The 25,285-nt window shown below is 38.0% G+C and overlaps 1 protein-coding gene across 2 annotated transcripts; it reads left to right on the top strand.

Moving 5' to 3' along the window:
* The first annotated feature begins 744 nt into the window (after positions 1 to 744).
* LOC149233291 (putative galacturonosyltransferase 14) lies at positions 745 to 17,805 on the top strand. 2 transcript variants are annotated; one of them, XM_089376706.1, is made up of 6 exons: positions 745 to 1,223; positions 1,913 to 1,977; positions 2,382 to 2,534; positions 16,103 to 16,681; positions 16,826 to 17,128; positions 17,249 to 17,805. In XM_089376706.1, the coding sequence occupies exons 1-6, from the start codon at positions 1,013 to 1,015 to the stop codon at positions 17,531 to 17,533; spliced, it is 1,596 nt and encodes a 531-aa protein (XP_089232832.1). In that variant the 5' UTR covers positions 745 to 1,012; the 3' UTR covers positions 17,534 to 17,805. The 2 variants fall into 2 exon arrangements, with proteins under 2 accessions (XP_089232832.1, XP_089232833.1); XM_089376707.1 differs by having other exon boundaries at positions 747 to 1,223; positions 1,913 to 1,968.
* The last annotated feature ends 7,480 nt before the right edge of the window (positions 17,806 to 25,285 follow it).

A 25,285-nucleotide genomic window follows, 5' to 3' on the forward strand; every position in this document is an offset into this window, starting at 1 on the left:
AATTTTCCTCCCAACCTTACCACCCTCAAGTACCTCAGCCCATCTGGCCCACGTCCCATCCCACTACCGCCACCGTTTCTAACCTCCTCTCTCCCCACACTCCTTCCACTACGTTGCCTCGAAACTGCCACATGCATGCAAGACGCCACCATGGCCTTTTGTTCTACGATGAGGGTAGTAGGTGGTCGTCCTAGCTAGCCTCTCCCACGCTCTGTCCACCTTTTAGTACTTTCCTTCTTTATCACCCCGATCGGAGGATTTAGAATATAAATTTTTATTTTTATTCATATATATTAATATTTTATAGATTTTTTTTGAAATTGTCCCAATATTAAATATATAATTAAAAAACATTTTAAATTTCTTAAATTACCAAAATAGGTGAGAGATCTAAAAGAATTACCGAAGTCTAACCAAGAAATTTGAATTATTTTTTTAGTATTACCAAAAATATGACAAAGATCTAAAAGGATTAATTACTGATTGTAACTAAGAAATTTGCATTAATAAGAAGTAGATAGAGGAGATTTGCAGAATAAGCAAAATGCATGAGATTTGCATAACAAGCAAAACTCAAAAATATATATATTTTGCCGCCAACTGCTGATTTAGAACTTACGTGCGCCTGCCCGGTGTTTGGTGGGAATGCATGTAAATGTATGCATGGGATTTCCTTCACCTCACACACTGACTTCACAACTACCAGAGAGATAGACATAGACACAGCTGCCTTGCTTTCAATTTGCGCTTCCTTGCGTCTCCCTGGAGGCTCAGCGTAGGTGGCAGCAGACCCCATTATTGTTGTTATTTGTACGAGAAAGGACTCACTCTCTCCTCCTCTTATGCAATAACTGGACTTATTGCAGAGTCTTCTGCAACATTTGCATTTACCATGGATTGCAGAAGCGTCAAGAAGCAATTTATTTCAGAGATCTGAGATAATTGTGACTTGTACTAGATTTGGCTGGCGATTGTTTTTGGCTTTTAGGTGATAAGATATATATATAGAAGGATGCAGCTCCATATATCGCCCAGCTTGAGACACATCACAATTTCTACCGGCTCTGGTTTCAGGGATTTAATGAAAGTCAAGGGCAAACCCCGCCATATTTCGTGCAAGACTATAGTGTATTCTGTACTGATTCTAGTGTTTTTGCTGCGATTCCTGTTCAATTTGACTGCAGTTGCCAGTATTGAGAGCGAGAAGAGTTGTTCCACACTTGGTAAGCATTTGAAGTCTTCGTGTACCCATTTTGTTTTCATTTGTCTTTTATTTGAACAATGAATCTACCTAGCTCAGTTTGTATAGCAGCTCCGGTTAAAGCATTTCTCTGTTACTGGTTCAATTCTCTCAATACTGTTACTGGTTCAATTCCCTCAATACTCCCCAGATCACCCTCTGATTCTTTCAGATAAAATTATCTGGTACAAATATTCCATGACATAGTAGAACTGTGAACCACATAGAAAAAAAACAATCACAGCAAAAAAACAATAAACTTAACGGGTTTATAAGATTCAATTAAGAAAAAAAAACAATAAACTTAACGGGCTTATAAGATTCAATTAAGGTCGATCTGAAAGATTCAATTAAGGTACCTTGGGCTAAGAAGTCCTGCCTGGTGTATCTATATGAACAAAGATATCCAGGACTTACGACTTGGTTGTTCTTAACGGGCTTATTAGATTCAATTAAGGTGCCTTGGGCTAAGAAGCCCTGCCTGGTGTATCTATATGAACAAAGTTATCCAGGACTTACGACTTGGTTGTTTTGGGTAGGATATCTAATTCGACAAAATTACCTGGATATGCACTTCGCTGTTAGATAAAAGAATGTCTTTAGAGTTTTGAACATTGGTGAGAAATGTTATCAGGACCCTGTTGACTAATTTCATTTGTTGTGTTTATACAGTTTGTTTTGGAAGGAAAGTGGGACCGAGTCTCAGGAGGAGGATGAATAACTCTCCTGTAAGTCAGGTCATTGAGATTTCACTGCAATATGTTGAATTTATCATGTTTGTGTGCTCCTAATAATCCTTAGGAATTACTGTTGCGTGGGGTTGGTAAGTGTCATATGGGGTTGTTTTGTGTATAATGCAATGCAAGTTCAATGGGTAGTTTAACTGGAAATGATTAATGTGGGTGGTTTTTGATTGTAATGAAATGGGTGCTATATGGTTGGTTTCTTTCCATTGTTCTGTTACTTGGTTGGCCATGCTTGGCATGGGGACATATTATTTTGTCTCGGAATTTATGTTCTTTGAGAGATTTTAATTTCTGCTGGAATGCTACTTGTGGGTGCTTTTGTTTTTTTGGTGGAATGCAAGCTATAAAGGTACTGCTGGTTTCATGATTATGAAAGTTGAAAGGGAATTGTGCAGATAATGGCAAAAGAGATCTACGAAGTCCTACAAGTAGAGAATGCATCACTTCCGGAAGGACTGACAATTCCAGAATCATTTGTGGATTTTGTTGCTGATATGAAGAATAACAATTATGATGCAAAGACATTTGCCTTCAAAATTAAGGCCATGGTATGGGCATTCTCTGCCTTGAACTTGCAATGTTGGTTGTCAATTAGTAAGTAGTGATGGTCGCGAATAATGGGTCTGGTTTCTAAATTAGTAACCTTAGTTAACTGAGATTGTGGAGATAGCAGGTCGTAATAACAACAAAAATGTCAGCCACTGTAATAAGAATCAAAGTTAAGTTATTGTCCTATTCACAGGATAGGTCAGATGTGCAGCGAGGAGCACCCACTCATGGGTGTCCAAGGCCAGATACCATCAAACCTTAGGCAGAGATATAATAGTCACTCCTGGAGGAAGTGGAGATGTCCAAACTCAAACTCTAGCCGATCAATTGAAGAAGAAGGTTATTGAATACCCTATACTACAAAGAAAACAAGATTTAAAGGAATGGCATTTTCATCTGTTTCCGCAGCCTGATAAAGAGTTGCACTGTTTGCCAAACAGAGATTACTAGCAATTAAAGAATGTTGAATTTCCAAGTCCTCTCCTTTTTTGAAAATGCATTGTAGATTTCATTACTAAACAATGCATATTTTCATCAAAGATGATACATTGTAGAACCAAAGGGTGGTCACACGTTCCCACTCCCTACCTGAGCAAGGAGAGTTAGCATGTCTGCTTTGGCTTTGATCTCAAGATTGTCTGCAATGTACATCTTTCCCGAAAATATCATTCATAACCGAGATATGCATAGCCAATCTGATCGAAAAGTTAAAACTTCTCTTAATTTAATAGAGCAACTGCCTCATGAAAGGTTGCTCAACATCATTGTTTCCTTAAAGACATGTCTATCAGTGTGCTGGCACCCTAGACAATCCTTTGGCTCCTTGTCGGGCCATCCTTTTCTTCCTAAACAGACCCCTTTCCAATAAACAGGGGCAGCAAAGAGAATATTGTACTAAGCAGCAATCCATACAATTTACCTCCCAACATCCATTTCTAACACCAATATTATGCAACCTATTAGGCTATTTGTAAGTGCTAAATTGTTATGAAGAACCAACCACCCAAGTACTTGAAACTCGGGGGAAAAGGGAGGCTTCCAAATATCTTGACACCTCTCGAGTCATCTTGTTTCATTATCTTGAATAATGTTCTATTTCTTGTTAAGACGATCTCCCATGGGATAAATTAGCTGAATCTTAGAATAAAGCTCCTTTTTACCATCCATAAATGGCTTCCCAAAGACCAGTCTTTTATTTCCAAATTTGCCTGCGAGCATCCCAGTTTAGCTAAAACAAGTTTTCATTCAGAATGATTTGACGAGGCACAATCAAAGTAGGCCTAGCCTGTCTATTGCATCGACACTCTGAGACTTTGAGATTGTTTAGGAGTTCTCCTAGAAATCCATTTACACGAGTCCTTGCCCCATAAGTCTCCTCATGTGTGAAACCTTTTCCAATGAAAGAAGAAATTAACCTAACTTGTCCCCTCTTACACTAGAAAGTCCAAATTGATTGGCAGTAAACAAAGCACCAATCTAATTGTTTAGGTACCAACAAATGCATGTACGCAGATTAATAAAACAGGTATATAGATCAAGAAAAGCATACATGCACAGTCCATGCCAAAAATGGGTTTGTTTTAGGTGGCACAAGATGGAATCAGGGTGTGGGGTTTACTTATAATGAAATTGTGGTGAGAGGGCTCCTCCCGTGTCAGGGGAATGCTCCCAATGGTCAAGACTCTAACCAGTGTTAAAGGAAGAATGTTTGGCCTCTTAGATGTAGGAGGCAATTGATTTTGAGTTTGAAATCCAATCATACCAATAACCTCATGCATGTCTATGTTGTTAGAGGAAGAGGCCTGATTATCTGGAGCTTTATATTTTTCGTAGTTAAGCATAGAATTTATTTGGATCATGGGAGAATGTGGTGTACTTGAAAGCCTCTCTGAGACAATAGGGCACAAAATCTTCACGCTAGAACTCAATATACTGATTTGACAGCTACATCCAGCTCTACAACACATCCTTACCTTGATACTCCAACTCAAGCCCTCAATTGCAAAAACATTACGTTCACCAATAGACAACCTGCCCAACCTCCACACTGGGTACTGGGAAGTTGGAACTCATGCAGAAGTTTAAGCACTCTAAGGGCTATTGCTTTCTAACTAACACCACACAAGCACATTTTCAAACAGCAGATGCAATCATGGTATTATGCTAAATAGATTACAGTTCTACTCGTATATAGAAGAAATTCATCACACAAAAAGTACAATTTTGCAAGTATTAAAAAGTAAATGATAGCATGCACACCAATATTAGGAAATTTATTTGCAAAATGTGTTGACCATGTCAAATGGCTATGAAGGAACTATCTACCACCCATCCATAGGCAATCCTTGCATGATTGCCACCCCCATGTTGAGCATATGAACTGGCAAGGGCAAGGGAATCACTCTCTCGAACACTTGCAGGCACAATCATGTAGCGCTTACCGGCAATACATAAGGAATACCTGCTATCCTCTGTGCTAGACACGAGAGAGAACAATAGCTTACAAGGTTAGGTTTCTCAGGAGTGGGAATGGGTGTAGAAATCTTGTGTGTGAAGAGAGAGTTTTCAGCCCATTACAACTGGGGTGGGTTCCACTATTCCTCCAATCTCTGTCTCTATGTCCTCCTTATTTTTGTTGTCTTTCGATTAATGTACAAATTCTTGCATTTGAGGCCAAGTGAAAGAGGGACAGTATCTTGAACTGCCTTTTTCAGGTTTGAATTCCCTTGTACTTCAGGACATCCTATGGTTAGCAAGATGAATAACCATGGATGGAAAATGGAATAAAGCCCTCACAAAGATCAAAACAAGATATTGAAAGGTCTCCATAACAAAGGCAGGGTTTTGTGTAAAAGGTGATGGAAAAGCCAACAAAGCAGTCGCACTGTAATTGCAAAAAAATTGTAGGGGGGAAAGAACAACCGAGTGTTTGTATGCAACATAGTTCTAGTGCTACTGCAATTGTGGCAAAATGGAATGGAGTATCCAAAATCTGTTTGAGTGATCAGTATTTTTTTTAGTAGGCTCATGATAGAGGAGTTCAACAACCAATGCCACTAACAATAAGGTACATAGAGGGCTTGGTGCTCTTGATTAAATACTAGTTCCATACCCCCGTACATGAGAGAATCCAATGTAGCGTTGCAATGCCCCCAATTCTGAAATCCTGGAAATTTGGAAAACTGTTAAGTCTGCTAGATTTTGAGTGAGATCTAAAATTCTACTTTCTCCATATGAAATCCAATGAGGTCAAAACCGCTCTCAAACATCCTGAGTCATTTCATGTTAATGTTGATGAAAATGAAAGATAAAAGAGAATGTCACTTTTACTTCAAGAATTTAACATTACCATGAAATGCATAGCAATAGTAGGGCCATATGCTTGAATATTAGGCACCTATTATGGGCTAGTGCCCAGCTAAGACAAACATTAAAAGAAAAAATGCAAAACAGGCCCCACTTGCTGCGTTCTATGTGGTTTTACTGTACTGAACCAGACAAAAATGGTTCAAGTCACCGGTTCGAACCAGTTTTTGCCTCAAAACGGTCCGACCGGTCTGAACTGGCTGGTCAGGTTCGGTCCTTATAACGCTGATCAAATCTCAATTGTGATTGCATGACAAAGTCTAGGTTTTTCCATTTCACCAAGCACCTTCTTCTAGAGATTTCTCACAAAGGATGATACAAAAAATCTCCAGAATAAATACTTGCATGGTATAGCGTGTCTGACTTTGCCTTTCTATTTGCCAGGGAGTGCTAGCCTGACCACCAACTCAATTACCATCCCACTCAATCATGTTAAAAATCTTCACCAACAATTCATCTGCGCATGGGTAAGGATTGGGACATCCATTCCCACTACTGAATTCTTCTATCAGTATCATTTTTAGTATAAGCAAAACAGAAGCTCCATATGGTTCTAGCAAACATAATGGTCATCGAGTAACATCTAGTAAACAGATTCTGCACACAGTTGATAACAGAGGAAACAATCCAAGGGGCTTCTCCAGCAACTACCACTTCTGGCCCTTCCTCAGGGTAGTATATCGATAATTTCCTTTGTGACAACTATGCAATAATGATCTAAGTGAAAGATCAGTAACTTTGAATAACTGTAAAAATAGAATATCAAGCTTGATAGTGGTGATGGGTTGTGATAAGGGCGTGCCTTTCCTCCCTTGAGGCATCTTGCACATTCCATGACATAAAACTGAAATTCATGAGCAAACTTTATCAAGTCCCTGCACAAGGATCACAAATGTGTTGCTCATGACTGACTCTCTGGCCTTGGAAACAATATAATGGTGGTGTAGATGAAATATCTGAAGACAGTTGACACGGCTCCTGACTTGATAAGAGATCTCTTGGGGGTTCTGGTCTCTCTATATTTGTAATTATGTAGGTATAGCATTCAAATTGGAAGAAGGGTCATGAGAAGTCGGCATGTTTCTCCTGTCTGAACAAATGATAGCATTGCCTCGTTGCAACATACTATCATTTATTTGAATTGGAGTTCATACTTTATCTGTCTATAGAGACCTACTTTTATCAACCAGTTTAGTGCCCTTCAGTTGTTGACCCTGTTTACCCTTCTTTCCTACCATAGGCCACCCACCCTCCCCATTCTTGTCAACATTTGTGTCAGAACTTGCTTGCTGCTCGTTCCCTACTTTCCTGTCTGAAACACTCTATGACTTATCTATTGTCTCTTTCTTCTAAAATTTTAAACTTTGAAATACAATAGCTAATTTAACATTGGGTGAGCAATTTTTTCTATAAAAAATCACCTTTTATGGAGTGTCAAAGGAAAAGTTGTATACTGGCATCAAAATCTATCATAAAAGTACATGATTTCAGTAATATTTAACATTTTTAATTAATTGATTGTTCACAAGAAATTTGGTTAGCAAGTAAGCATCAATGATGCAACTAAAATTGATTTCCCTTCCCTATGACCGACAATAGAGTGGGAGATTTATGTGATTATAGGAACAGAGTCAACAGACCTATATGATATATTTACTTAAGTGATTATATTTACATAACTATATGACATCCTTAATTTCTTTAGATGTAATCATTTGCTTCCAACAAGTGAACAAATTAGTTTTTTCTACGAGTCCTTTTTGGATGCAGAACTTGCTATACGCAAGGGAAAAGCCCATGCAAAATATATGCCATCAGCCTATGCACCATGAGTGACCTACCAATCAGCATCTTTGAATGTCTGTAGGCTAGCAATATGCTGAAATCACCAAACATGTTTTTTGCATAGTCAGACATAGGAAATTATCTCAACGAATGTTGCAATGCTCACTCTGATATTACAAAATCCCCTTAACATGGCCCTTGGAATCCTTGTAAACATTTCCTTTTTTTTATGGGGCATCTTATAGCCAAGCAAGAAGTTATTTGACTAGTTGGGATTCAAATAATTATATTTTCAAATATGGTGGTGTGTTCAAGTTATGCATTGATGACAGCCATGTTATTGATAACTTAAGTGCGATGGTCAGTCCATGCTCCGATTGATGATAGTTTAGTTTGTTTTCTCATATATAGAGTCCACGGTTTTTTCAAAAACCGTATAAGCAGGGGTCTTCTTTTTAAAACATGCATCATATATTACATTAATGCACAAAATATACTTAAAGTGATATGTAATATTGCAAACCAATTATTTAGGCAGTGATTATGGATATCCCCTTCTCACAGATGTGAGTTGCATTAACATGTCATCCTTAGCCCCAATCACAAGTGTGTCTACATCGTTTCTAAATATTCTCATCCTAGCTGGGAACTGCATTGCTACCTTTGCCTTAAAGATTTTGATCTCTCCCAGGTCATAAGGAGGAGAATTTTAATTAAGTGTGGTCTTACAAAATATATCTCTACTAGTGGAATAGTATTTGATATTTTTTCTATCACGCTGCTTGATCATCCAGTTGTCCCCTAGAATGTCTCTCGTCTAGTGCAGAGGCTGACAGAAATGATGGAAAACCCAGAAGCAATCCATTAGTAAGACCCAACCTTCTTGATTATCCCAGAAAACATGCTTGAAAGTTTCTTCCCAGTGAAAAACTATACAGCATTTACCCAATAAACATGAGCGCTACAAGTCTGCAACGTGTTCTTCATCGGTAGAATTTGGTCAAGCACTGGTCATCTAAGAACTGACTGCTTAAAAGAGGCTTTCAATTTTCTAGATATAATGAAATCTTCTGATCCACCTGCCTTCTATATCCCAAATGCCCCATCTTTTATATAGCCTTTCTACCATTGGGATATTTGGTCTTATCTTCTCATGCAACTTTCTTGTCTCATATTCCAAAAATTATTTGTGAGAGAAACATTTGTAATCCTTCCAAGTTGGGTCTTGAGCATCTAGAATCAACTTGAAGAGAATGGATTCAAGAAAACACTCTCAACTGTAAAAGAGCTTGTTTTAACTTTGTACACAGCTGGCAATCATTATGATCTACTCAACGCTCTCCACTCCAACCGAGAAACGATATGCTTCTCCAATAAAGCATGGGTGTGTGAAACTTTCTTTTAGTTAATGTTGTTCCTGCAAATCAAGACAGAAGCCAATCTGTTCTCTAATAGAGGGAAATGTCTAAATGGATCTCATTACGGTAGCCAAATTCAATTCATGAAGAACTTGGTGGGAGTAACTTCAAAAGTGGACAATCTCAACCATTTTTACGCTGAAATTCTTTTCCAAATCTGGTAGGAAGTTTGCAGTTATAGTTCCACTTAATTGATGGGAACTCTAAGAGATTTAACCCATTTCAACCCAGTTTAAGTAAACCAAGTCATCAGAATTTAAAAAAAAATGAGTGGATAAGGGTGGAACTTTGCATCGCCACGAAAAAATAGTCGCAGGAAAGGTTGAATTTGCCCACTTTTTGACTCACTCCAGATTAAGTGAGGCTTGAAAGAGCATGACTTGGACTTGACAAGGTTCCAGATTAAGTGAGGCTTGAAAGAGCATGACTTGGACTTGACAAAACCTTGTGAAAAGATTATGGAAAAAGAACAGAGAATTTGACATTTTTCTGACTAATATGAAAATCAAGTAAGGGTATGACTTTGACTTGACAAAACCTTATGAAAAAATTATGGAAAAAATAACAGAGAATTTGACGTTTTTCTGACTAACATGAAAATTTACAATATACATATAATGCACTTTTTCAATATAAACTTGTCTCCAAGTTCTGATTATAGAGTAAATACTGCACAATGCCATGGATGATGATGTGCCATGGATAGTCCTCGTCCTCTTTTCCCTTTTTTTTTTTTAATAGTGACACCAGCCAGTTTTACGTACAGGCTCACGGAGTCGAACTTGTTGAGTGTCAACTCATAATTCAAACTCATCATGCCTTTGTTTGACTCACCTTGGTGAATTTTTACCGGGTTGTGTTGATTCTCCCTCGTCTAGGTACTAAGCCCCGTACAACAGCAACTCATGAATCCCAATCATACCCGGGAAGTCTAATATGGATCTCATTGCCAAATCCCATCCATTTTATGGTCATACTTCTAATTTTTATTTTGTAAAAGCCATAAGGTGAGTTGAGTAAATTCTTCTCTTAGAAATAATCGTTGTGAAATCTTTTGTCCTTGATATTGCCTAAGAAGGTGAGGCCCTCCCTCCCTCCTTTCATTTGAAACTGAAACAATAGGCAATAGTGGTGATTATGTTTGAAGAAGTCGCATGAGACCAATGAACTCACGAACAATTGGATCGCTAATGCAATGACAAAGTAGAAGAGTTGGAGATAGTCAAACCACTTGAGATTTTAACACGCCTCTTCTGCTCAAAGAAGTATATCAGGTCTCAATTTAGAGTCTCGACAAATGTAAGCTCTGACCTTCCTAATACCGATGTTATTGTTCTTATCTCAAATTCCATGGTCACTGGAGCCATATTTAAGGAACTTATTGTCCTTTGTTACAAACAAGACAATATTTATGGAATGTATTGCCATTCACTTCAAAAATCATTAGCACTTCATCTCTACCCTATATCTCTATTATTATAAACCAGTTTTGTCGATGGTCATACTCAGCCAGACTCGCAAGTCTGACTGAGTCTGATGAGTCGCCGCTCGGCCGAGTACTCACCTGAGACGCGCCTGGCAGACTTGGCTGAGATTTGGCATACCCATGAGTCTTGGCCTCAGATTCGCGAGTTTGACCCAGAGTCACACATAACGACCAAAAAAAATGGTCGAATACCAAGGCGTCAATTCGTCTTCGTAGTACGGCCCAAAAAAACACCTGCAAGCGCAATCTGACCCAATAAAACTTGTTTTGGTAAGTGGGAAATTACAACTTCATGGTTTTTCGGTAGCTTAGTTTTTTATTTATTTTTTAGTAGGGCTGTAGGATGACATCTCAGCCTACAGGGCTTTGGTGGCCATCAGTTTTTTTTTTTAATAGTCAACCTATAAGGTCTGTAGGATGACCAGGGCCGCTCGGAGTGGTGCCCTCTCGAATCTACTTTCACCGAGAGCAGATCTGGAGGGCATTTCGGCAAAAAAATTTGCTCCCTAGTTTTCTTTGCAATTTTTTTTCGCAAAGATGTTTCAAACACAATTTTTTTCAAAGAAACATGAGTTTTTGAATGGGACAACCTAATATTTAAGCCTATTGCCCTAGTATTGATATGCAATTCATATTTAATCTTCAATTTTTAACGTGACATTCCCCCTTATCTTTCATTTTCCTCCTTTTACTTAAATTTTTAACGTTACCATGAAATGACTCAGTATGTTTGAGAGTGGTTCTGACCTCATTGGATTTCATATGGAGAAAATATAATTTTATATATCACTCAAAATCCAACATACTTATCAGTTTTTTCACGATTTCAGGATTGGAGGGATTGTAATATTTCCATTGGATTTTGTCATGTATGGAACTCATATTTAGTCAAGATCACCAAGCCCTCTATATACCTTGATGTTAGTGACATTGGTTGTTGAACTTCTCTAACATGACCCTACTAAAAATGTACCCGTCACTCAAAAAAATTGTTGACTTGACATGCTATGTTTTTTCTATCTTATGTTAATGCTTAGAAGGTAATATTAATGACAAAGATCCCAAGATAGACAATGATTTTGATGATATGTAGGTATTTGTTGTAACATGATTTTTTTGGATGCTAGAGGCCATCTAGAGCCTATTTGTTGATGTAATTTCGGTTCAGAGATGGATTGTACTCACTGTTATTTTAGTTATGTGCACCATTACATGCTATATAAATGAAAACTTGTAATTTGTGGACCTGTAGTTGATGAGGATTATAACTATTAAATGAATAATGTTACATGTTTAAATCTATGTTTTTATGTATTTTATCACTAATTCATCATTTTACATGTTTTTGTTGACATATATGCGTCAAAATATATAAAATTATATATTGTATAAATTCACCCCCAAAATAGTTCCGACCTGGCAATTTTTGAAAATGTCGCTCTTAGCTCCCACAGTTGGTTGAGAGGTTATCCTACCTCACAGTACACCTAGGATGACATCTCAACCTACCAGCCTAGGCTGTAAAAAATTTAATTTTAAATTTTCCCTTTACCAAGTGGCTGAGTCTTGCCAAATCCCAGGCGAGCCAAGTTTGACAACTTTGTTATAAACAATATTTCTTTTGATGCAAAGTGGATGGATTCCCCTCAAAAAGTAGAAGCCATGACATGCAAGTCTAGAATAATTTTCCCCAGTAACTAGATTTTTAAATCTCCAAAATCTGCAGTTTGTACCAAATTAGCAAGCTACAATGTTTTCTTTACAATGCAGGACAAAACTTGGGATTTACGGTCATTGTATATATAGCTCAAATAAAACTATAGAGAGCGTTGCTCCAAGAAAGGGAGTAAGAAAGTGAGAGGATGTGAAGTCAGAAGAAAGGAAGTTACGGGGCAAGTTTAATGTTGCTAATATCCTTGATACGGAGAAAATTACATATGTGCTTCCAATTGTAAGTACAATTCAGAACATGATGATAAAGAAAATGCTTCTAACATTGTAGGTGAAATTTGGGGCAAGGAGCTTCCGTTCTTGTTAGCTGCATGATGCATCTCTTCTCCACAAGATTCGATCTTTTCACTTGCCTTCCCAAATGGTTCGTTGTCTGGAAATATTGAACAACATGGAAAACTTTGTTTCCCTTTATTTATGCTGCACTTTATAGTCAAGCTGCGCCCATGAGTATCCATTCAGTTTTGGAGCCAGCTTATAAGTATGCCGCGTTACAAGGACAGAAGCATGATGGTAACTGGAAGAGTAAATATTTGCAGTGCATTGGTTAACTACGTACCACAGTACTTATAAAGTCCCTTGGTTTATGTGCTTAAGCCACAAGTATAACAAAACCTAGTTTTTAGATAAACACCTTAAGGGATCTTTATCATATCAAGATTTTCTAAGCTTATACTATTGCTATTCCTGTGACTCAAATCTCTATCTATTTATGCACATTTTATGTACACAGATTTCTTTTGAGACATGGTAAAAAATTATTACTTGTATAGTTAATGGAAATTGTTGCCTTGTGATAGTTCACTTAATGAGCAGCAAAATATAGGGCAGGAGATTATTTTTAGGCAATCCATTTTAGTGTAATAAAGGCAGAGAGGAAATATTTTGTTTGAATTTCGGATGCTTTTATGACTTACTATTCATATGCATTTGAAACTTTTCTAGTTTTTTTTAGGCCCGTAGGTTGTGATAGTATTTTTTTTAGCCATGGTGAATTGGTAATTCGGATTAATCTAGGGAAGGTCCAGGATCAACCTTTGTGGCTGTCTTATAACACCAAGAGTATATCCAGCAACCTGCAAGCCAGATATACCAAATCTTATGATTTAGCAAGAGCTGGGACTAATCTAGGGAAGGTCCAGGATCAACCTTTGTGGCTGTCTTATAACACCAAGAGTATATCCAGCAACCTGCAAGCCAGATATACCAAATCTTATGATTTAGCAAGAGCTGAGACTCTCAGAAATGGGGAGTCTACTTCTTGAGCCGAGGACATAGCAGGCCATATACTCAATGAGATTTGAACCTCGGTCTCGTTGGTTTCACCCAACAAAATTTACAGTTAAACCACATATCACTGTTTGTAAATTGTCATAGTTTTTTTGTTTGTTTGTAAATCTAGGATAATTGGTAACTGGTGAGAGTTATCCTGAACAGACCCAGGATCAAATCTAACTGGCTGCCACTATAAACCTAGGTAGTTATCCTGAACAGACCCGGATCAAATCTAACTGGCTGCCACTATAAACCAAACCTAGGCTCACGTGTAACCGCCTGCAAGCGGCACAATAGCAGGAAACTTATGCCTCAACAAGAGCCGAGACGTGAGTTATCCTGAACAGACCCAGGATCAAATCTAACTGGCTGCCACTATAAACCTAGGTAGTTATCCTAAACAGACCCGGATCAAATCTAACTGGCTGCCACTATAAACCAAACCTAGGCTCACGTGTAACCGCCTGCAAGCGGCACAATAGCAGGAAACTTATGCCTCAACAAGAGCCGAGACGTTCGCTATGGGGTCGCCTACTCTTCTAGCCAAGACACAACAGGTCATATATATACTCAATGAGATTTGAACCCTCATCTCGTGGGTTTCACCCAGCGAAACTTACCCTTAAACCCCATATCACTGTATGTAAATTGTCATAGTTATTCCAATGCTTTCTACTCTTTTTTAGGTATACCATAGTTCTTCTTCCCAAAGAAAATCTTATGGGTCCCTCTTTTCCTAGAATATTCAAATGGAGGACGCCTAACTGCTGGCCACAGAAGCAGTTGCAGCTGCTTCTAGTAAGCCTAAGGAACTCTAATGAGTTTGAACCTATGGCCTAGTGCTTGAGGCAGATGATTTTGAACCTAGGTCCGGAACATAAAAATTAATTGTCATGACTCATAACCGCTTACAGTAAACAAATTGACAGCTTCTAACTGTCAAGTTTAGTCAACTGTCTTGAAACATCATCAGAATCAATCTTGGGTCCCACTATTATCAATCATGAGAGAGTACCCCTTATGTTCACCTGACATAAAGATCCCCTGCTTTCCTGTCGGAAAAACCTTAGCGAGACTGGAATCCAGATGGGTTAGGGGAAAATTCCTCTTATTGCACCACATGCTCATGTGCAACTATCCCATAGTTTATTCCACAGTTACCAAGTTTATCGCACAGTTACGAAGTCAGTTACCAAGTTCGAGTTCAAATTCGGTACGATACCATAAAAATTCGGATTTTCAATTTGGAAAAAATGTGAGGGTATATAGAAGGACTAGATATATCTGCTTCCACTTCCAGAGGTAATGTGATCGTGTATATTCTTTGAGAAAGAGCCATACATTCTGCTCTTTTTCATCCCATCCACTCTGAAATTCAAATAATTCCTGATAACTCTGGAAAATGCAACAACCTTAGAGGTGCATATCACAAGGAAGCCGCGGCAGTCTCTTAGCCTTATCCCTTCAAAAATCCTCTTCGTTCTCTACAACCCATCATCACCCGTATGCTTCTTAGACTTAACCCTCCAAACTGACTATTCAAAGATAATAAAACAGTTCACGAAAATAATATCAGCAAAGCAAATCCAGGGAGAGATTTAGACCTTTCATGTTTGAAGGTCTTGTTAGACAGTGTGTTCAAAGCTGTATTCACTTATTTTATCTGAGATCCATCTCCAGATCAGATTAATAGATGAGAATCTAGATGTCCACAGCCACTTATCGGATTTTCCAAACTTTCACACGTGTGAACCGTATCGAATTGCCTAGAACTATGCACATTCAAATAGAATTATTGAATTTTCGTATTTCTTACTCCGATTCCAATACTCTAGACGTTCTTTAGGTCTGTCATTTTCTCGATGATTATACTGGGAAATACTTTTTATATTCAGATTACTTCCCTAACGAAATTTAGCAGAGTAGTTTATTATTTTCATATTCTGGAGTCTGCACCATAATAACTGTGGTGTGTGGATTTCAACTTGTAAAATTTTGTGGTAGCAAGTAGAAGGCACATCATGTTTTAACCAAAGGATGAAAAGCTACCCATTGATTTACTTAAGTGGTAGCTTTGGGCACCTAGCCAGAGGTAAGTTTTAAATGTATCCCATATAAACTTTATTTACATCAATGATAATATCTAAAACGGCCTTGATATTTACCAAGTTCTATTAGGTACAGTCGTATTTAAGCTATGGTTCTTTATTTACATCAATGATAAGATCTAAAACGGCCTTGATATTTACCAAGTTCTATTAGGTACAGTCATATTTAAGCTATGGTTATTTCAGTCAAAGTAACAGGTAGAACATTTCAAAAAACTTGATGAGGTTCCAATACAAAACATTAGGGAGTGGGAGTGGGAGTGGAAGAAGCTTGAAATCAGGTTGGTCTTAAATTATCAATATTCATTTGTGTGCATGGAGGATTTGCCATGACAGCTCAGACTATCATTGACCCACACTGTTCCTATGTTCTGATAGTGTTTCGATCCTCCTTGCAGATGGGGCAATTGGAACAAAAAGCTCGGTCTTCAAGAATGCATGAGTATTTGTACAGACATATTGCATCAAGCAGCATTCCTAAAGGCATGCACTGCCTTTCTCTAAAGCTAGCAGATGAGTATACCTCTAACGCGCATGCTCGGAAGCAGCTACCCGCACCTGAATTAGTTCCATGTCTCACTGACAATTCATACCAACACTTTGTTCTGGCAACTGACAATGTCCTGGCGGCATCTGTGGTAGTCTTGTCAGCTGTGAGAAATTCTGCCAAGCCAGATAAGGTAGTCTTTCATGTCATTACAGATAAAAAGACGTATGCACCAATGCATGCATGGTTTGCTTTGCATCCTATTCCTTCTGCCATTATTGAAGTCAAAGGCCTACATCAATTTACCTGGTTGTTGAAAGATAAAGTCCCTGTGCTGGACGAGATGAAGAAGGATCATGAAATTAGAAGGCACTATGACTCAAATAGAACAGACCTCATTGACTCTCCATACCTAATGGCTCTGAAACTGCAAGCACAAAGCCCAAAGTACTTCTCAATATTGAACCATGTGCGCATATATCTTCCAGAGGTAAGGGGAGATTACAAAACGTAACTAATCTGTCTGTGTGAAATGGTCCTCAGTGAATGCATTTCTAGTTGAGTATTTTCGAAAAAGTGGATAACTTTACCTTTCTGCATGAGACTCTAAATGAATTTCACTTTCTGTAAACAGCTTTTCCCCAACCTCGAGAAGGTTGTTTTTCTAGACGATGACATTGTTGTTCAGCATGACTTGTCTCCGCTGTGGGATATAGACCTCCAGGGCAAGGTCAATGGTGCAGTGGAGACATGCCGTGGAGAGGACTCATGGGTGATGTCCAAGAGGTTCAAGAACTATTTCAATTTCTCACATCCTCTTATAGCAGACAACTTTGATCCAGAGCAATGTGCATGGGCATATGGTATGAACATCCTTGATCTCCAAGCTTGGAGGAGGACCAACATCAAAGAAACTTATCATTACTGGCTTAAAAAAGTAAGAATAGTTTCAGATATGTTTTTCAGAGTCAGAAATTTCAACTATGTTTTAGGTTACCAACCAACGTGAAACTTGTAATTGTTGCTTGCTTAACATGTTGACATTATGTTTTTGCAGAATCTCAACTCCAATCTTAGACTCTGGAGAATGGGGACTCTACCACCTGCACTGATTGCTTTCAATGGTCTTGTTCATCCCATTGACCCATCTTGGCATATGTTAGGATTGGGCTACCAGTCCAGAACCAATCTTGACAGTGTGCAAAATGCAGCTGTCATCCACTACAATGGTCGAGCAAAGCCATGGCTAGACATTGCATTCCATGAGCTAAGGCCTTTGTGGGCAAAATATGTAGATTTTTCAGATGAGTTTATTAAACGTTGTAATATTGTGGACTCTTAGTGTTCAATATATATTTTTTCAATTCAATCAATTCATTCTTCACTATCATAGGCAGGATGAAACAATACCGGGATGAACGGTGAGAAATGTCATTCCTTTCCCTTCTATAAACATGGATGAGGTTTCAGCGGAGCATGAACCTCACTCCCTTGCGCTTGTAATTTGCTTTCTTTCTCTTTTCTGTTTACCCTGTATAAAAGATTTGATTGCTCTTTTGGTCACCTTTTTCACATCTCTATAATAAATAAAAGATTCGATTATTGAGGCCCTTATATTTTGTATTTTATTTGTCAAAACAACTGCTAAATGTCACCTGCAACGCTGATTAGAATTCTTACAACCAACTTGTATAGTTTTAAGAGTTAAGTCTGGAATAACACAATTTAAAAAAGGAAAATTTTATATTTAAAATTCCATGAAAAAGGTTAGCTTTATTTAATCTGTGAAATCTATATATTTATACATGCATACACATTAAAATGCTAACATATTAGTAATAGTACTTGTAAATTATATACTTGTATTGGTATATTCTTATTGGATAGCCCGTAAGTGTTAGCTCCACTTGTAGTTGCTAATTTTGTTGAATATTTGGTTGGTTCCATATAAACAAGTGCCAAGCTCAAATTTTCTTGAGTTAGTGCCCCCACATTGAGGGCTTAATACGGATGTCATCAAAGAATATGGGGAACATCCAATTTTATTTTATTTTATTTTTTCCTTTTTCTGAAACAAGACTTTTTTTATAAAGAAAATGTTTTGTTGGAAACAAGAGTTATAAATATAAAAATGGAAGAATGGCTGAAGAATGCGTCTTATATAAGCTTGCTATATCTCTTTTGGAAAAGACTATAAACATAGAAAAGTCCAGTGAATTTTCAACTATGTTTACAATGCTTCTTTTGGAATTTGTGGCTCATAATTTCATATGAACCTAAGTGCAAGGATATGATATCATTCATTTTTTTTTTTGATTAGCCACATGATTAACAAGAAAATTTAAGGTGTAACATCAAGAAACCAATTCACACTGTCACCTTGGTTGGCTCCTTTCACATAAGGTTGGTGCATTTCTAGCCATAGGGGGCTATCCCAAGGAAAATTAAGGCTATGGTATGCAATGTAGATTAGAAATCAAACCTTGTTTCTCTAAAAATAAATCATTAATATGTGCAAGAATGGGAATTTAAGTTTCATTAGTAACAAGTTAGAGTGCAGATGGACATTAAGATGAATCAATTACAATTTTAGCTTATTAGACTCTGAAAATAAGAAATAAGTGGTTTGGGGTAGCCATAATCACTTTATTTGATCAATGACTTCATATATTGGGTTAATGGAGGAAAGGGAAGAAAAATTCTGCAGCAAAGAATTGGTAATTTTACTCTTACAAATGACAATGAACATCACACTGAGAAGAAAATGAGAAGACCACCATAATGATACATACTCCACATAAAACAATGAATTATAACAATGAAAAGGAAATAATCGTGTTACCAATATCAAAAGTACATCGAAAAATTGAAAAAACTTGATCAACTCAACAAATTCTAACAATGTCACTATGCCACACTCATTAGGGTCCTACCTTAACCCCCTTATTTGGATACTTTATTAATATATGAAGTGAAGCAGTTATTGATTCACCATGTGGCATATATATATATATATATTCATTGAATAAGGCCCATTATATAATTAGTTAACAATTACTCATTGTAAAAAGGGTCATATTTATTAATATGGCCCAAAGTAGTTGGTTGACCCTCATTATAAGGGGCCTTTAGGTAGTTAAGATGCTCTATGGATAGCTATATATGGAGTAGAAGGTTGTGTAACCTTTTGTTAAGAATTGTTATTGTAATTGGAGCCTTGAAGAGGCATGTGAACATAGCTCTCTATTTTTTATTATCAAAGGAAATTTTTCTTATGGTTTATCTCTCTTTTCTCAAGTATTTTTTGGTTTTGCACTACATTTTATGTAATTTCTCTAAAGTTTTGGAGTTAATTACACTACATTTTATGTAATTTCTCTAAAGTTTTGGAGTTAATTACACTACATTTTATGTAATTTCTCTAAAGTTTTGTAGTTAATTACACTACAACACCATTGCAACCTTCCCAAAATGACATGAATGAGAGAATGGCGAGAATGGAAATGGGAAAAGACACAAATAATTCATAAAACAACTGTCTCATCTTTCTCTCAGTGAAATTAGAAGGAATAGGTACAATAAATGATAATTCATGAATGGACTAATAAGCTAAAAATGGAATAGAAAACCCCTAGGGAAGTGTGCCCTCCTTGAGAAGTGTAACTCCCAAATGAATGCATGTAAGAATGTAATATGGTCTTTTAGGGTAGTGCATCCTCATTAAGAAGTGTAGCTCTATTAATTCAAACTTGATTGGTGCCCAAAATATAATGTAACTCTTTCATTCAGTATTGTCAGAGTTAGGGAAAATTTTAGGGGTGAAATTTTGCAAATGGGCTATTTGTTGCACATTTTCTAAAAAAAAATATTTGCCAATTTGGTTGAAAATTCACCTATTTTTTACATATATATGATTAAATGGATGATATTCACCAAAAAATTACCAAATTTAATAATAAATTACATGTTTTTTTATTGAATATTCACCTACATTTTATACATATGAATTTTCAAATCAGAATAGTCGCCTACATTACCATTTATAGGAAAAATATTAACTACTTATACCATGTGACTCAAAGTGCCTAGGGAAGTGCATCCAAGGTAAGCATACTTGTTTCCTTGAAATGTCAAATTTATTATGCCTTAATGTTGTGAGGGAATGTTAGAGTTGTGCCTTAATATCCCTCTTTATTGTTGCCAAAATTCATTATCCAAACAACAACCACAATAATTGTCATTGTTAATTTTTCCTTGCCTCTTCAGAATCAGGTTGATGTCTAAGACACGATCACAAACACACTGAAATACCACAACACAAGCAATTTTACACAACAGAAAGCATACATCAGTGAATCATTCTAGTGCACAAGACAATTTTTAACCCAAAGCTTGTTATATTACAATCTTTAACAAACAAACGTAGGGCTCCCATACTAGGGATCATGGCCCTTATAATCAACCTTGATACAAGGAAAACTAGAGCTTGGAGTCAATGACTTATGAATACCAATCTACCCTGAATAAGATACACTTGAATTGCTTGTCGAAGGAATGTTCACACCAACACATACATTGAACACCTCTGGCAGGTCCTTTACCACCTCTTTTGGTGCTCACAAGACATGCAATTTCAGAATGCTTGCATCTTCAACTCCTCAAAACTAGCTTCCCACAATAGATAAGTCCACATACCCACTACATACACGCCATTGAGAAACATTGTTCACAACTTCGTTTGTGAACAGATCTTAATTGCCTTCACACAATGTCTTTGCTGCTCCCAGATCATTGTCATAAGGTCAATCAAAATTCCCTTTAGCTGCTCTCCTGTTCCTCCAAGATAACTAACTCTGAGGGTATTCAAATCAACCCACTTAAAAACCTATTTGATGCTCCAAATTTGTAAACTAGGGCATCACCCAAAACTGCCCTCAATCTATCCCTTTTCTCCTTCAAACATGACAAACTTAGGGTTTAGATGGATTGCCCAAACACAATAACAACTCAACTCCTTGTCATAGTCCTTAAGGTTGCTTACTTAGCCATTAACAATTCATAAATGAACTATACATAGGTTGTCCTTGAATTGTTGTTAAACCCCTCCACTTAGCAACTAAACTCCATATAAAACAAGTAACTTGTAGCCCTTGTCACAACCCTTATCCACCTTGGCTTACTCGTCAAACTCTCTGATAGATCTCAGTGTAAAATCACAAGTCCGCGGCCTACAACAACAACCCTAAATCTTGTCCAAAATAGACCCTTATCCATGTGTTGTTATATGAGGCTACTTAGGCCTCCTTCCACAACCATACATGCCTCTTGACCTACTTTACCAGTAGACTAAGCCTCGGCTATAGTCATAGACTTTTGGTCCACTTCCTTCTTTACAGAACATAGATATCTTGGCCTGCTTCAGGCCTTTTCTCCAACGAAACTTGGCTTCCCTAATCACAGAGAGAAGTCACCTTCCTTGGTTGCTTCAATGCTTAGACAAGTCCTCCATAAGCTCGCCTAGATCACAAAACAAAGATAAAATTTGGATCCTTCCTTCACTCTAGCTTTTCTACTTGAGAACTCAACCACCTTGGCTTGTAGTCTTCTTGAGATGTTGCACTTGGATGGTGGTCAAATGAGGTCTCATCGATTTCTACTTATAGTCTTTCATGAGACCAATGAGTAGCCCTCAAGGGGCACTGTTAGCTCTGCTACATGCTGTTGATTTTCCAGGAGAAGGAATAAGTTTGGTCCTTGGTTGCTGGCTCAGAGATGGTTTATAATGGTTATCATTGTCTCTCCCTATTTTCCCCGCTACCTCCATTTCATCCTTCCCTTTCATTTTCCCTTTTCTCCTTATAACTCCCACACCTCCGTTTCCTCCTTCCCTTTAAATCCTCCTTATTCTCTCTAAACCCCTTTATCCTTGTTTTGGTCTCAAAACCTCGCCTAAACCCTTTTTATCAACTCCCGGGTCATATTGTGCTTTAATACTATTAAACCCCGCTAACCCTTTATAAACCCTGTTACCCTTTATAAAAGCCCGATAACCTGTTAAACCCCGCATAAACCTTTATTTGTTTATTCCCGGCACTAACCTCTTAAGCCCTTATAACTGCGCATATAATGAAAATCATTAACCCGTGCTCTGTCCCCGTCACATCAGTTTTAAAGGAGCACGTGCCTTTTTCCTCAGCTGCCCAATCGTCTCGTGGAGATCTAACGGTTATCGCAGCCCCCGCTCCTGTAAACCGCTCGTCCTATAACCCGCGGGGAAGTGGTTTCCCGCCAGCCACGTGTCGCAACCTTACTTGATCGCTCCTCCGCGTACGTAAACCACCTTTCCCGTAAAGCGGTGCGGGGAAACCGCTTACCGCCCTACCGTTACGGTTCCCCGCTCGTTAACTCACGATCAACTCCGCTGTCCGTCAGTCGTCGAATCCCCCCGATCATGATCCAACGGTCCACAATCCTCCTTTCCGAATTTCTTCCCGATGGCTTCCATAATCAAATCTCCACCGTTCGTTTACGTGATCCGACAGCTGCTATTGATCCTTGTGCCTCTGTGTCTTCCATTGCCTCCCGCCATCAGATCTGGGCTGTCCATCTGAGCTATCCAACGGTTAGCATTCATGCCCGGTCCAACGTCCATTTTCAATGTATTTTTTAGTGTTTTCGGCCTGTTTTGCGCGCGCGAAGAAGGAAGAGATGATTCGGCAATCTGCACAGGAGTTCCTCAGCTACCACATTTAAAGAACAGTGCAGTCAAGGACAAGAAGGACGATCCTCGAGCATCTCAATGACTGCAACAGTTATGGAAATGCATTCAGTTAATATTTCACATGTTCAGGAAGGACATCAAAGTACAGAAAGAGCCATTTTGTTCATTAAAAACAATCAAACTGTATCAGAGACCCATATCCGATTGTGAATGTGGTTGGTGGTCAGTTATGACCCCTCCACGCATGGGTTTGCAGAGCAATTTTGTAGTCAACCTCTATATATACCCAAAAGGAAAATGTAATCAAGTTGATGAGTGTTATTTTGTTGTAAGCTTCAACTTTTGGAGACTGTAACTTCTGTGACACCTGCAGTGTCTGGTTTGCATTTCCAGCTAATACAAGCTTCTTTTGCTGTTGATTTCTCACTTTCCACTTCTTCTTCTTGTTCCAGGATGTTCCTGTCATGTATTTATTCATGTGTTGTTGATGTTTAGCATTAGAGGGGTTGTCATCCCACCTCTATGTTAGAATCTAGCTGTATCATTGAATTTGTATGCAGATTTCTATTGTTTTAATGCCAGAGAACTGTCATCCTGTCTGTGCATTAGGAAATAGATTTACAGACCTCTTTACTGGTTGCAACTGGACATCACAGGGTGCTGTGCATCTGCTGGTGTGATCAGTATTCTCCATTTCCACTTAATCCTCAAACTGTGAGTAATTGGTGGTTTAAAGCCTTGTAGTCTGGGGGTGTTCACCCATGTCTGGGGTTAAGCATAGTAGAAGTGGTTATCTGGCTTGAATGTGCAGCAATTCTTTCATTCATCCACCAATTTTCTAACATTTTTGTTGAGTTCGTAATGTTCCCAAGCATCTCTGATATACAACCTAGGAGAGTTTCTTGGGGTGATAACAGGCACTACTCAAGGGGCACCACTCAAGGCTATGTCGACTTGAAATTTTTGTCAAAAACCCCAACTAACTCAAGAAACTATATTTCCTCCATTTGATCAAGACACCTCATTGTTGCCTTAGGTCCCCCTTGGTTCATTAAGGGTGCCCTTATGCAATCAATGAATAAAAAAGTATTTTTCCACTTGGGTATTCTCCCACAAGTTTGGGTCCAAAGCCCATTGCCTGGGTACATTATCCACAAAGACCATTTTGTGGGTCAATTCCTCACAAACTCAGTACCCTAGGGGTTGTGGGAGTACCTCCCAAGCTACATGAATCAACAATCATTATTGTTCACATGCACCCTCTTTGAGAAGTGTGCCAATTTCGTGAAAAGTTTGTTGTTGTGGAATCTATGGCCATACGAAAATAAGAAAAATGACCTAGATATTAGATAAAAATAACACAACATTGTACTCAATGTGACTTGTTGATAACAAATGTTTTTTATCTCATAATATGTAGTGTACTTCAGGATTATGGTGATGCAAAATTCAATGTTTGGTATCAAATGGTTCTTAACACCAAAATCTATTAAGAGGGAATATTTAGTGTTAACAATGACTCCATCTTGGGGACAATATCCTTCCATGTTGTTAAGGTAGTTCAGGTAAACTTGACTTAGTCATAGAGTCAATTTACCGTTGGCATTTTTTGGGCTCTAGATTTTGATAACCCATGGTTTTCTAATATAATGTAGCCTATTTAAATGGATGAAGACTCCATTGTAATTTACTTTTAGGCTAAGAATAATAGATCTATTATCTGTAGTTGGTTTTCTTTCAAGAGTTTCTAGGTTAAAATATGGTGTCCATGTGCTATTAATGTTTATGTGTTTATTATGTATTTATTTTTCTCTCATTTTTTACTAACACTGGTGTCAGAGCTCTAGTGAAAAATTATTGCGATAACAGAGGTGTGAAGAAAATTGTTTGTTTCTAGCTACTGCATGATAAAAGGTATTTGTGGCGAAATCTACCCAACGATGGAGGTGAAGAGTAAGAATGGATTCAACAAGGTTGTATTTGTATGATTTGTTCTCTATTGGGATGAAATGCAGATTGGTTGTCAAGAGGTGGAGCTATATGATGCACTTCTCACAAAGATGAAATAGGTGTAGAGAAAAATTAGTGGAGTGTGTTGGCTATGCTTGGTTCGAACAGAAGAAGGAAACCAACAAGCGAAATTGAAGGAGACTACAAATCAAAGAATAATGATGCCTACACAGTGGATGAGTAGACGCAACACACATTGTGGCACGTGAAAAAAGGGGAAGAGCATGGTTGTATGCAGTGATGGAGGAAGCAATGGTTTCCAATGGTCAAGGGCCTAAGACAAAGCTATTGAGGAGAAAATTGAAGGGCTATGTGGAGGTCATGAGGAATTATGGGGTTTCTAAGCATGGATCTTTGAGAGAT

The sequence above is a fragment of the Pinus tabuliformis genome, chromosome J (assembly GCF_031772625.1).
Source record: "Pinus tabuliformis cultivar Carrire ecotype Pingquan chromosome J, CPIR1, whole genome shotgun sequence".
NCBI lineage: Eukaryota > Viridiplantae > Streptophyta > Pinopsida > Pinales > Pinaceae > Pinus > Pinus tabuliformis.

What these genes read in the sequence shown, in the direction of transcription:
- LOC149233291 (XM_089376706.1), top strand. Translation starts at nt 1,013, where the DNA reads ATGCAGCTCCATATATCGCCCAGCTTGAGACACATCACAATTTCTACC. An exon ending in GAAGAGTTGTTCCACACTTG is followed by an intron (nt 1,224 to 1,912) that starts GTAAGCATTTGA and finishes GTGTTTATACAG; the next exon opens with TTTGTTTTGGAAGGAAAGTG. An exon ending in ATAACTCTCCTGTAAGTCAG is followed by an intron (nt 1,978 to 2,381) that starts GTCATTGAGATT and finishes GGAATTGTGCAG; the next exon opens with ATAATGGCAAAAGAGATCTA.